Raw genomic sequence first — 14,873 nt, forward strand, 5'->3', positions numbered from 1 at the left:
TTTTTTTAAGGAGTAATTTTTAGTAGTTTTGTAAAGGTTGTTTTTTTTTCAAAAATTTATGCGAATGTTTTATGGTCTTCACTCAATGTCTCTTGTGTGGGGTTCTTCCTCCTGGGGGATCTCTGACTTTCTTGAGCAATCACTGCTAGTCATTTGTTTAAATGATGCACCTGGAATGTTAAAGGGAGCAACTCTCCAATAAAGAGGAACAAGATATTGTCACGTCTTAAAAAAAGAGAGAGTTGATGTAGCCCTTTTACAGGAGACACACCTAACTGATAAGGAGTACTTGAAGCTGCAGCAGGGAGGATTTGGTCAGGTGTTCTTTTCATTCTTCACCTCCAATTAGGGGAGTGGCCATTATTATTCGAAAAATCTTCCATTTCAATTGTTAAGCCAGATAAAAGATGAGTCCAGACGGTTTATAATACTTTAATATTTGGAGAGGAATACAGGATTTTGAATGTATACTGCCCCCTGGCACATGCATTTAAATTCGTTACAGATGCATTCTCCAGGCTGATGGCCCTTGGGGTCCATCACATAATTATAAGGGGAGATTTTAATTGTATTCTTGATCCCGAGGTGGACAGGATACTTGGGAGCTCTGTGGGCATACCTCTGTGATCTAGGCAGTTGGTTGATTTGAATAGGGAGCTGGGATTGGTAGGTGCATGGAGGTGTCTTCGCCCTGAGGGTAGAGATTTCATGTTTTGCTCTAACCCACACAAGTGTCACATCAGAATTGATATGTTTTTTGTCCCCTCAACCTTTCTGAATTCGATAACTGTCCTGTAAAATAGGGAATATAGCTATTTCTGACCATGCAGCGGTATAACCAGAATCCAGAGAAAGTATATTCCTGTCAGGGTGAAAGGGAAGGCTGGTAGGTATAGGGAATGTTGGATGACTAAAGAAATTGAGGGTTTGGTTAAGAAAAAGAAGGAAGCATATGTCAGGTATAGACAGGATAGATCGAGTGAATCCTTAGAGTATAAAGAAAGTAGGAGTATACTTAAGAGGGAATTCAGGAGGGCAAAAAGGGGACTTAGAACATAGAACATAGAAAAATGCAGCGCAGTACAGGCCCTTTGGCCCTCAATGTTGCGCCGATCCAAGCCTACCTAACCTACACTAGCCCACTATCCTCCATATGCCTATCCAATGCCAGTTTAAATGCCCATAAAGAGGGAGAGTCCACCACTGCTACTGGCAGGGCATTCCATGAACTCATGACTCGCTGAGTAAAGAATCTACCCCTAACATCTGTCCTATACCTACCACCCCTTAATTTAAAGCTATGCCCCCTCATAATAGCTGACTCCATACGTGGAAAAAGGTTCTCATGGTCAACCCTATCTAAACACCTAATCATCTTGTACACCTCTATCAAGTCACCCCTAAACCTTCTTTTCTCCAATGTAAACAGCCCCAAGTGCCTCAGCCTTTCCTCATACGATCTTCCTCCCATACCAGGCAACATCCTGGTAAACCTCCTCTGCATCCGTTCCAGTGCCTCCACAGCCTTCCTATAGTATGGCGACCAAAACTGCACACAATACTCCAGATGCGGCCGCACCAGAGTTTTATACAACTGCAACGTGACCTCAGGACCTCGGAACTCAATTCCTTTACCAATAAAAGCCAGTATGCCATATGCCTTCTTCACAGCACTATTTACCTGGGTGGCAACTTTCAGAGATCTGTGTACATGGGCACCAAGATCCCTCTGCTCATCCACACTAGCAAGTATCCGACCATTAGCCCAGTACCCCATCTTCTTGTTACTCTTACCTAAGTGAATCACTTCACACTTACCTACATTGAACTCCATTTGCCACCTTTCTGCCCAGCTCTGCAGCTTATCTATATCCCGCTGTAACCTGCCACATCCTTCCTCACTGTCAACAACTCCACCGACTTTCGTATCATCCGCAAACTTGCTCACCCAACCTTCTAGCCCCTCCTCCAGGTCATTTATAAAAATGACAAACAGCAATGGTCCCAAAACAGATCCTTGCGCAACACCGCTAGTAACCGCACTCCAAGATGAACCTTTACCATCAACTACTACCCTCTGTCTTCTTCCAGCCAGCCAATTCCTAATCCAAACCTCCAACTCACCCTCAATGCCATACCTCTGTATTTTTTGCAGTAGCCTACCATGGGAAACCTTATCAAACGCCTTCCTAAAATCCATATACACTACATCTACCGCTTTACCCTCGTCCACCTCCTTAGTCACCTTCTCAAAGAATTCAATAAGGTTTGTGAGGCACGATCTGCCCTTCACAAAACCATGCTGACTATCCTTGATCACATTATTCCTATCTAGATGTTCATAAATCCTATCCCTTACAATTCTCTCTAAGACTTTGCCCACAACAGAAGTGAGACTCACCGGCCTATAGTTACTAGGGTTATCCCTACTCCCCTTCTTGAACAAGGGAACCACATTTGCTATCCTCCAGTCTTCTGGCACTATTCCTGTAGACAACGAGGACATAAAAATCAAGGCTAATGGCTCTGCAATCTCCTCCTTGCTTCCCAGAGAATCCTAGGATAAATGCCATCAGTCCCAGGGGATTTATCTATTTTCACCCTTTCCAGAATTTCCAACACCTCTTCCCTACATACCTCAAAGCCATCCATTCTAATTAATTGTGAATCAATATTCACATCGGCAACAATGTCCTGTTCCTGAGTGAATACTGATGAAAAGTATTCATTCAGTGTCTCCCCAATCTCTTCAGCCTCCACACGCAACTTCCCACTACTATCCTTGACTGGACCTATTCCTACCCTAGTCATTCTTTTATTCCTGACATACCTATAGAAAGCCTTTGGGTTTTTCTCTAATCCTACCAACCAAGGACTTTTCATGTCCCCTCCTTGCTGCTCTTAGCTCTCTCTTTAGATCCTTCCTGGCTACCTTAACACTCAATCGCCCCAATTGAACCTTCACGCCTTATCTTTACATAGGCTGCCCTCTTCCCTTTAACAAGGGATTCCAATTCCTTAGTAAACCACGGCTCCCTCACACGACCCTTTCCTCCCTGCCTGACAGGTACATACTTATCAAGGACACTCAATAGTTGCTCCTTGAACAAGCTCCACATAATGATTGCACCCTTTCCTTGAAGCCTACTTTTCCAAGCCACGCATCCTAAGTCATGCCTCACCGCATCATAATTTCCCTGCCCTCAGCTATAACTCTTGCCCTGCAGTGCACACTTATTCCTTTCCATCACTAGACTAAAAGTCACCGAATTGTGGTCACTGTCCCCAAAGTGCTCACCTACCTCCAATTCTAATACCTGGCCTGGTTCGTTACCCAGAACCAAATCCAGTATGGCCTCACCTCTTGTTGGCCTGTCTACATATTGTGTCAGGAAACCCTCCTGCACACATTGGACAAACACCAACCCATCTAACGAACTCGAGCTATAGCTTTCCCAGTAAATATCTGGAAAGTTAAAGTCCCCCATAACCACCACCCTATTACTTTCACTCTTCTCCTGAATCATCCTCGCAATCCTTTCTTCTATATCTCTAGGAGTATTAGGAGGCCTGTAGAAAACCCCTAACAGGGTAACCTCACCTTTTCCTATTTCTAACCTCAGCCCAAACTACCTCAGATGGCGAGTCTTCATCCATCATCCTTTCCACCGCTGTAATACTTTCTTTAACAAACAATGCCACACTTTCCCCTCTCTTACGCCCCCCACCTCTGACCCTACTAAAACATTTAAACCCTGGAACCTGCAACAGCCAATCCTGTCCCTGTTCCACCCATGTCTCCGTAATAGCCACAACATCGAAATCCCAGGTACCAATCCACACTGCAAGTTCACCTACCTTATTTCGTATACTTCTCGCATTGAAGTATACACATGAGATAGCATTGGCAAATAGAATTAAGGAGAATCCAAAGGGTTTTTACAAATATATTAAGGACAAAAGGGTAACTCGGGAGAGAATAGGGCCCCCTCAAAGATCAGCAAGGTGGCCTTCATATGGAGCAACAGAAAATGGGGGAGATACTAAATGAATATTTTGCATTATTAGTTACTGTGGAAAAGGATATGGAAGATATAGACTGTAGGGAAATAGATGGTGACATCTTGCAAAATGTCCAGATTACAGAAGAGGAAGTGCTGGATGTCTTGAAAAGGTTAAAGGTGGATAAATCCCCAGGATCTGATCAGGTGTACCCGAGAACTCTGGGAAGCTAGGGAAGTGATAGCTGGGCCTCTTGCTGAGATATTTGTATCATCGATAGTCACAGGTGAGATGCCGGAAGACTGGAGTTTGGCAAACGTGCCACTGTTTAAGTAGGGCGGTAAAGTCAAGCCAGGGAACTATAGACCAGTGAGCCTGACCCCGGTGGTGGGCAAGTTGTTGGATGGAATCCTGAGGGACAGGATGTACATGTATTTGGAAAGGCAAGGACTGATTAGGGACAGTCAACATGGCTTTGTGCGTAGGAAATCATGTCTCACAAACTTGATTGAGTTTTTTGAAGAAGTAACAAAGAAGATTAATGAGGGCAGAGCAGTAGATGTGATCTATAGAGACTTCAGTAAGACGTTCGACAAGGTTCCCCATGGGAGACTGATTAGCAAGGTTAGATATTATGGAATGCAGGGAGAACTAGCCATTTGGATACAGAACTGGCTCCAAGATAGAAGGCAGAGGGTGGTGGTGAAGGGTTGCTTTTCAGACTGGAGGCCTGTGACCAGTGGAGTGCCACAAGGATTGGTGCTGGCTCCTCTACTTTCTGTCATTTACATAAATTATTTGGATGTGAACATAAGAGGTACAGTTAGTAAGTTTGCAGATGACACCAAAATTGGAGGTGTAGTGGACAGTGAAGAGGGTTACCTCAGATTACAACAGGATCTGGACCAGATGGGCCAATGGGCTGAGAAGTGGCAGATGGAGTTTAATTCAGATAAATGCAAGATGCTGCATTTTGGGAAAGCAAATCTTAGCAGGACTTACACACCTTAATGGTAAGGTCTTAGGGAGTGTTGCTGATCAAAGAGACCTTGGAGTGTAAGTTCATAACTCCTTGAAAGTGGAGTCGCAGGTAGATAGGATAGTGAAGAAGGCGTTTAGTATGCTTTCTTTTATTGGTCAGAGTAGAGAGTACAGGAGTTGGGAGGTCATGCGGCTGTACAGGACATTGGGTAGGTCACTATTGGAATATTGCGTGCAGTTCTGGTCTCCTTACTATTGGAAAGATGTTGTGAAACTTGAAAGGGTTCAGAGAAGATTTACAAGGATGTTGCCAGGGTTGGAGGATTTGAGCAATAGGGAGAGGCTGAACAGGCTGAGGCTGTTTTCCCTGGAGTGTTGGAGACTGAGAGGTGACCTTATCGACGTTTACAAGATCATGAGGGGCATGGAGAGGATAAATAGACAAAGTCTTTTCCTTGGGATCGGGGAGTCCAGACCTAGAAGGCATAGGTTTAGGGTGAGAGGGGAAAGATATAAAAGAGACCTCAGGAGCAACTTTTTCATGCAGAGGATGGTACGTGTATGGAATGAGCTGCCAGAGGAAGTGGTGGAGGCTGGTACAATTGCAACAGTTAAAAGGCATTTGGATGGGTATATGAATTGGAAGGGTTTGGAGGGATATGGGCTGGGTGCTGGCAGGTGGGACTAGATTGGGTTGGGATATCTGGTCGGCATGGACAGGTTGGACCAAAGGGTCTGTTTCCATGCTGTACATCTCTATGACTGTATATATGGAGGTCAAGACTAGCGGTGATAAGATAGACTCCCGACACTGGCGTATGGACCCTTTGCTACTGAAGGATAGTAAGTTCATAGAATAGTTCTTGCAGGAATTTAAAGCTTTCGGGGACATTAACATAGGTACAGCCAGTAACCCACTGGTGATGTGCGGGACTGCTAAGACATCTGCACGCGGTTTAATTATTTCATATGATGCGACCTGGAAAAGACTAAAGGAAGACCAACAGGGTCTGCGTTCGGCTCGCCTGAAGGCAGCTGAGTCAGCGTATGCTGATAGGCCCTCCATAATTAAATTACAGCGGATTGTAGCCCTCAGGACCACCTTGAATGCTACTCTTACTCAAACAGCAAAGAGGGTGATGATATTTGCGAAGCAGAGATTATTCGAGTACAGCGATAAGCTGGGCAGGTATCTAGCATACCTTGCCAGAAAGAAAGCTCCCCAATCTATTACATCTATTAGAGATTGTGCTGGTATTTTGACTTGTGACCCTAAAAAGATCAATTCTGCTTTAAGAAAGATTTTTATTTTGAGCTGTACCAGTCGGAGGGCTGTGCAGATAGAGGATGGAGTCTTTTTTTTAAGAATCTGGATCTTTCAGGCATAACCTCGGAGCAGGTGTCCTCTTTGAATGCCCCCCTAACAATTCAGGAGGTGCAGGAGGCGGTGAGGCAGCTCCAGAGTGGCAAAGCGGCTGGGCCAGATGGATTCCAGGCTGAGTTTTATAAAGAGTTTCTAGACGAGTTGGCCGGACCACTTATAGACTTGTACAACTACTCATTTAGTCAGGGTGGTCTCCCGCCCTCCCTGAGAGAAGCAAATATCGCTCATCCTCCAGAAAGGGAAAGCCTCAGATGACTACTTTGTACAGGCCTATATGGACTTTAAAATCCTCTCGCAAGTGCTGGCTGGAAGACTGGAGAAGGTTTTGCCATTTATTATAAAAGAGGATCAAACAGTGTTTATTAAGGGTCGCAGATCTACTAATGATATCCGAAGAATGTTAAATATGGTACAAGTCTGCCAGCAAAAAGCAATACCAGGATTAGTTGTCTCCCTAAATGCAGAGAAAGCATTCAATCAGGTAAAATGGCCATATCTTTTTTATACTTTTGGAGCAGTTTGGTATTGGAGAGGTTTTTACTAAATGGGTCGCAGTGCTATATAATGACCCGAAAGCGGTGGTGATTACTAATGGCATAAGATCAGATAGTTTTAGTGTTGGCAGAGGTTGTTGCCACTATTGTTTACGGTAATGATTGAACCGCTGGCGGAAGTCATCCGAACTGACCCCAGTATAACGGCCCCAGAGATAGGATCAGGCAAGCATAAAATTACTCTTTTTTTATGCGGGTGACCTGCAACTTTTCTTAAATGATCCATTGACATCTGTGTCCTGCTTAATTCAAGTGGTTAATTTATTTGGTGTGTTTTAAGGATACAAAATTAATTTCAAGAAATCAGAGGCCGTGCCAGTAGGGGCTCTTACCAGTATATCCAACTTTGTTGGATGGATTACGCTTCCCTTTTCGGTCACTGGGAGGTTTTCTCTATTTAGGCATTTTTATTACCCCAGTATTCGGTCAGCTATATAAAGCTAATTTTATTCATTTATTAGAGAAAATGAAGCAGGATCTCCAGTGTTGCAAAGATCTGCCGATATCCTGGTTAGGAAGAATAGCTTTGGTTAAAATGAATATCCTCCCATGCTTATTATACCCCATGAGAATGCTTCCCTTGATGTTACCGAGACATGTGCTGTGCGAGCTTTATAGTTGGCTTGGTTCCTTTGTTTGGCTCCTTATTAAATTACAAGCTTCCACAAGTAAGGGAAGGTCTGGATTTTCTGGATTTTCCGGATTTTAGAAAGTACCATCTGAGCTCTCTGCTATCATATGTGGCTGACTGGGTCTGTTGCAATTCACAATCAATTTGGCCAGATATTGATTTGGCCCGATCAAAATGCCCCCTCGTCAATCTATTGTTTTTGGATAAGATGAGAACTGTCATGGGTCTTTGTAAAAGCCCGATAGTCCTGAATACAATCAAAGCTAAGAGGATAATATGACTGGATAAGGGTAATTTACAAAAAACTTCCCCCATTACTCCTATAGTGGGATCGCTGGGATTTCAGCCAGGCTTGACAGATGCTGGATTTAAAATCTGAGAGTCCAGAGGAATCTCCTGCTTGGGAGATTTATTTGATGTGGAGGTCATGATGTCCTTTGAACAGTTACGCCAGAAGTTCGGGTTGCCTAGCAAGGATCTCTTTCGATATTTTCAAATAAGAGATTTTGTACAAAAATAGACCACATTGATGACCAATCCTTATAAATTGGACATGGAAACGAGAGTGCTTCGGCCAATGGGCGTACCCTTGGTCAGTACTCTCTATCACTCGCTAGGTAATAATGTATCAAAGGGCAGAATGGCCTACTCCTGCACCTATTGTCTATTGTCTATCAAAGAGCATGGAATGGCTATATAAAACCTGGACTCAAATTAGGGATGGAAATCCCCTTTAGAGATGTGGGAGGACATCTGGGAAAATGTCAGGAAGATCTCTATCTGTAATAGGACTCAAGCTATTCAATTGAAGATACTTGATAGGGCCCATATAGCACCAGAGCGACTTGCAAAATTTAAGGCAGGACAATCTTCAATGTGTCCTAAATGTAAAATAGAAGTTGGTACTCTCACTCATTGTTTGTGGACATGCCATATGATTCGTAGATACTGGTACAGTGTAGTGAATGCCTTGCCAAAGATTTTGGGAACGGAGATTGGGTTCGACAAGGTGTCTCTCCTTTTGGGCTCTTCAAATCTTCCCTCAGTAGATAGATATGGGAAGAAATTGTTTTCTATCCTCACCTTTTGTGCAAAGAAAAACACACTAGCAAGCTGGGTATCCAAAAGTCCCTCTGGGTTTTCGAACTAGCATAGGATAATTATGGAATATATCCCTCTAGACTTCCTTACGAATATGGTGCACCAAAAAACTGAATTGTTTTATAGAACATGCTGGCCCTTCTTGAGCTATATCGATGCGGATGTATTGGCCATACTATCTAGGCCCTTGCTTTGCCATGAGGACTATGTCTGTCGATTCAGGGGCCCCTGGAAGGAAGAATTCTGTATAAATATGGGTTTGGTTATGACTTGACATAATTTTACTTTGAGTGCTTATTTATTTATTCATGCACTTTTTTCTTTTTTTTGTTAGTTATGTACTATACTGTAGTTTTTTTTTTTGTTAATATATAGAGTTTTTCTTTTTATATCTTAGATTGTGTTTTGGTAGTCTGTAGAGAAGATTAGTAGTTAGCTTTTTTTATACGGATATTGTCACTATACTGTAAAGAGATTACACTATTTTGTATTAGTTGTGTAATTTTGTAAAAAACCTAAAAACTTTCTCTATTTTCAATTAAAATATTTTAAAAAAAGGGACCTGTCACTGAACTCTTCAGTATCCCTATGGATGTAGACTTCTAATCACAAAAGCTATCTTCGATCACCACCTACCTTTTGCCACTAAGTCAGTTTTGCATCCAGTTACAGGGGCCCTGACCCAAAGTTCTCAACCATTTCTGACCTTGAGACAGGAAGTTAGGTAATGTGGTTCCATTTTACATGAAGGGTGGTTAAGATAGACCAGAGAACTGTAGGTGAGTGAGTTTGACGTGATTGATGAATATCTCAAACAATAAGGAAACCAGCACTAATCCCTGTCGTATGCTCCAGTCACATGATCTCTGATTCCATAAGAGTTTGCCACCTTTATCGGTTTCTCATGTGGGAACATGTCAAAAGCCTTGCTGAAATCCATATAGTCTTCATTTAGAGAGGCAAGATTTAATCAGGGATATTCAGTATGGCTTTGGCAGAGGGGTCATGCCTAATAAATCTGGTGGAACTTTTCAAGGAGATGACCAAATTTTTGGATGAAGGTAGGTTGGTTGATTAGTTTATATGGATTTCAGCAAGACTTTTGACAAATTCTTATATGGGGGAACTGATCAGGTAATATCTCATGGGATCTAGGGTAACGTGGCAAGATGGATCCAAAATTGGCTTAGTTTTAGGAGGCAGGGTGCTGAAAGTAGACTTCATGTGACTGGAGCTTGGTGTGGATTAACATACTGCAGGAGTCCGTGCTTGTTTCCATATTGTTGGTGACATTCATAAATGATGTAGTTGAGAATGTTGAGTGTGTGGGAGATTGGAGTACTTTGTAACTGATTCCTGTGTATCGGCCGTGTAGTTGACAGTGAGGAAGAAGGTGCGAGGTCACGGGAAGATATAACCAGATTGGTCAGATTAATCCTGATAAGTGTGAGGTGATGCACTTTGGAAAAAGGAACAAGACAAGGAAATACTTAATTAGGAGAAAGTGAGGGCTGGAGATCAGAGTCGAGAATGTGCTGGAAAAGCACAGCAGGTCAGGCAGCATCCGAGTTGCAGGAGAATTGAGGTTTCGGGCATAAGCCCTTCGTCAGGAATGAGGCTTGAGGTCGAGGCTGAGAGATAAATGGGAGGAGGGTGGGGAAGGTAGCTGGGAATGAAGTGAGGGAAAGGGCGATAGGTCGGGGGGGGAGTAATGGACAGATCCGGAGGGTGGTGCCGAGTTGGAGGTTTAGATCTAGGATCATGTGGTGGGAAGGGAAGTAAGGAAGCTGTTGAAATCTACATTTATCCCGTGTGGTTGCAAGGTCCCAAGGCAGAATATGGGGCGCACCCACCAACCCCACCGCCCCATGGCTGAACTCTTCAACTCCCCCTCCCATTCTGCCAAGAACATGCAGATCCTGGGCCTCCTCCACTGCCAAGCCATTACCACCTGACATCTGGAGGAGGAACGTCTCATAATCCCCCCACATTATCCCAGTCTCAAGCCTCCAACTTGGTCATCTCTGTCTCCAATGTCCCAGGAAACTAAACCCAATTTATTCAGCCTCTCCTGATAGCTCCAACCCTGGCGACATCCTTGTACAGCTAGTTCTCCTATAATGCTGTAGTTGGATTCCAGTGAAACCTTGCTTAAAAGAAAATTGCTTAATATAAATAATGGGGCCTATGGGAAAAGTGGGGTTGGGGCAGCCCAGCAAAAAATATAACTCATGATTGCTCAAAAATCACCCAAAGATCTAACATGTAGTGTAGCACAGCCTGAATGAAGGTATAAATCATATTTATCATCGAAACAAAAGTACATTTAATACAGTACATTTTTTAAAAAATTGTTAGTGCAGGGACAGATGGTTGTCATGGTGCATAAGGTAGACTCCCTCATTCCTGTTGGGAGAGCTGTATCACATATTCTCTCCTTATACTCAAAATGCTTTATAAAATCTAACTTCTCTTCCAGTGTTATGGCCTTTCTTTTGCATTCACCACCAGTAATTTTATCACCAGGGCACTTGTTGCTAACATTCTTGTCATTATCAAATTTTTTCTTAAATGGAGGTGCATAATCCAGGTGTAGTGTATCTTTCACAGGAAGCTGCTCAATATATCTCTCACTGAAAGCTGCTCTCTCACAATTGCTCTGTTGGCAGCTGACTTTGGTGCATGCACAGGACGGCATGAAAACTGGCGTTGACCTTGGCGCTTACGCAGAACGCACGGACATTGGAACATGTGCAGAACAAAGCTCGTGAAACAATCACTACTGGAATTGCGCTATTGCGAGCAGTAGTTCTTGAAAATACTGTTCCTTAATTCCTCAGCGATGTTATCAGTAAATTGCACTGCTGGAATGCACATTATCCGAGAGCTATCTGTAAATCTTTTCTGAACTTTTTCACAACATCCTTCCGATATCAGGGAGGCCAGAATTGCATGCAGTATTGCAAAAATGGCCTAATCGCATGTCCAGTACAACATGACCTCCCAAGTCCTATACTCAATAAAGGCAAGCAAATTAAACACCGCCTTCACTACCCGGTCTACCTGCAACTCTACTTTCAAAGAACTGTGAACCTACGCTCTAGCGTTTCTTTGTTCAGCAACGTTCCCCAGGACCTTAACATTAATTGTCTAAATCCTGTCCTGATTTGCCTTTCCAAAATGCAAAACCTAACATTTAGATAAATTAAACTCTATCTGCCACTCCTGAGCCCATTGGCCCATCTGATCAAGATCCCATTGCACTCTTAAGTAATCTTCTTTGCTGTCCATTACACCTCCAATTTTGCATACTTGCTAACCGTACCTCCTATGTCCACATCCAAATCATTTATATACATGATGAAAAGCAGTGGAGCCAACACCGATCCTTGTGGCACTCCTCTGGTCAAAGACCTCCAGTCTGAAAAGCAGCCTTCTACTACCACCTTCTCTCTTCTACCTTTGAGCCAGTTCTGTATCCAAATGGCTAGTTCTCTCTGTATTCCATGTGATGTAACCTTGCTAACCAGTCTCCCTTGAGGAACCTTCTTGAACGCCTTCCTGGAGTCCATATGGATCATGTCCTTTGCTCTGCCCTCACTAATCCTCTTTGTTACTTCAAAAAAACTCAGTTAAGTTGGTGAGACATGGTTTCCCACATACAAAACCATGTTGACTATCCCTCATCAGTCCTTGCCTTTCCACGTACGTGTAAATCGTGTCCTTCAGGATTCTCTCTAACAACTTGCCCACCACCAATATCATGCTCACTTGTCTATAGTTCTCTGGTTTTGTCCTTACCCTCTTTCTTAAATAGTGGCACCACGTTCGCCAACCTCCAGTCTTCTGGCACCTCACCTGTCACTATCGATGCAAGGGCCCAACAATCACTTCCCTAGCTTCCCACAAAGTTCTAAGGTACACCTGATCAGGTTCCGGAGGATTTATCCACCTTTATACGTTTTAAGCCGTGAAGCAACACCACTTCAGTATTAAGGACGTTTTTCAAGATGTCACCATCTATTTCTTCACCTTCTATATCTTGCATATCCTCCTCCACAGTAAACACTGATGCAAAATATTTGTTTAGTATCTCCCCCACTTCCAGCGGTTCCACACATGGGTAGCCTTTGAGGCACCCTAATCTCTCCCTTGTTATCCTTTTGTCCTTAATGTGTTTGTTAGGATCACTTTGAATTCTCTTTACCCCTATTTGCCAAAGTTATCTCTCATCCCCTTTTTGCTCTCCTGATTTCCCACTTATGTATACTCTTACTGCCTTTATACTCTTCTAAGAATTCACTTGATCTCTGCTGTCTATACCTGACATGCCTCCTTATTGACCAAAACCTCCAATTTCTCTAGTCATCCAGCATTCCCTGCACCTACCAGCCTTGCCCTTCACGCTAACAGGAACATACTGTCTCTGGACTCTGGACTCTCGTTACCTCAATTTTGAAGCTTTTCCATATTTCAGCCGGCCCTTTGCCTGCAAACATCCAACCCCAATCAACTTTGGAAGGTTCTTGCCTAATACAGTCAAAATTGGACTTCCTCCGATTTAGAACTTCACCTTTTAGATCTGGATTATCCTTTCCCATCTCTCTTGTAAAACTAATAGAATTATGGTGACTAGCCCCAAAATGCTCCCCTACTGGTACCTGAAGAAGGGCTTATGCCCGAAACGTCGATTCTCCTGCTCCTTGGATGCTGCCTGGCCTGCTGTTTTTCCAGCACCATATTTTTCAACTTTCATTTGATCATGTACTCTGAGGTAATCTTCTTTGCTGTCATTTGCAAACTTACTAACCATACCTTCGGTGTTCACATCCAAATCATTTAAATAGTTGACAAAAGCAATGGAATCAGCACTGATCATTGTGGTACACCATTGGTCATAGGCCTCCAGACTGAAAAGCAACCTTCCAACACCACTCCGTTTTCTACCTTCAAGCCAGTTCAATATCCAAATGGATAGTTCTCCCTGTACTCAATCAATGTCCTCCATAATTTTTATGCTATGCTAATTGTATATTGGAACAAATAATGAATTATTTTCAAAGCAAAAGCAATATATTTTAGAAATTTGATTACTTTTCAATTTTTTGCAGCTCAATTGGAAACAGAATTTCAAGAGTTAGAGGGTCACTTACTTCACCTGGAGGATATCTGTGAACAATGTGAACTTGAGCGTTACAAACAGTTTCAGATCCTTCAGTTGGAAAACTACAAGAAACAGAAGAGGTAACTAATACAAATTTATTATGACACAATACTGCCTACATTTCTGGTATTTCAGTGATACTTGAACAATGTAGTACAAAGACGATCACTTAAAATTTCCACAGAGTAAGAATTCTGGCTGTTTTTTTTTTGGTTCCCTAGTTCTCCAGTTTATTGTCTGAAGTCAAGATTGTAGGTATTAGGGGAGTTTGTTTGAAGAAGAAGAGTTTGGGATTTTTCTTCCATTGGAGGATAATCTCAAAAGGAGAAGAACTTGCCACTGTAAGAACAGTGAAGGCCACTCGTTGTGAGAGAAGAAGCATGGAAATGTGACCCATTCTTGGTTCTGATGGGACAGAGAGTCTAAGCCGAGATTTAAGTCATTTTTTTCAGATTAATGGGCTAGGGAGGTCATTCTAGTGGAATGTCGGTGCTGAGGGGTGACTGTATAGAGGCATATAAAATCATGAGGGACGTGGATAGGGTAAATGCCCAAGGCCTTTCCCCTGGAATGGGGGAGTCCAGAACTAGAGGGGATAGGTTTAGGGTGAGAGGGGAAAAAGATTTAAAAGGGACCCAAGGGGCAACTTTTTCATGCCGAGGGTGGTGAGTGTATAGAATGAGCTGCCTGAGGAAGTGGTGGAGGCTGATACAATTGCAACATTTAAAAGGCATCTGGCTGGGTAAATGAATAGGAAGGGTTTTTCGGGATATGGGCCATGTGTTGGCAAATGGGACTACATTAATTTAGGATATCTGGTCGGCATGAACGAGTTGGATGGAAGGATCTGTTTCTGTGCTGTACATCTCTATGACTCTGATTCCATGAAGCTTGAGAATGACAACTTGCATTTATGTAACTTCACAGATGCAAAGGAAAAAGAATAAACCTCGAATGAATGTTCAAAGTTCAAGTTTGAAGAAAGTCCTCAAAAGATTAAAACGTGGCGAAGCAGAAAGATCTTGGGTGGATATTCAAGAGAGGAAGCAGGGTTTG

The 14,873-nt window shown here is 42.9% G+C and overlaps 1 protein-coding gene across 4 annotated transcripts in view; it reads left to right on the forward strand.

Annotated features, from left to right (window-relative positions):
- dtnbp1a (dystrobrevin binding protein 1a) overlaps positions 1-14,873 on the forward strand; it is a 193,436-nt gene that overhangs the window by 68,515 nt on the left and 110,048 nt on the right. For all 4 annotated transcript variants that reach the window (XM_072560825.1, XM_072560827.1, XM_072560826.1 and 1 more), the window contains one exon: positions 13,765-13,897. In XM_072560825.1, coding sequence (XP_072416926.1) covers positions 13,765-13,897 — 133 coding nt within the window. The remainder of the gene's footprint in view (positions 1-13,764; positions 13,898-14,873) is intronic.

This window comes from Chiloscyllium punctatum, chromosome 41, assembly GCF_047496795.1.
Source record: "Chiloscyllium punctatum isolate Juve2018m chromosome 41, sChiPun1.3, whole genome shotgun sequence".
NCBI lineage: Eukaryota > Metazoa > Chordata > Chondrichthyes > Orectolobiformes > Hemiscylliidae > Chiloscyllium > Chiloscyllium punctatum.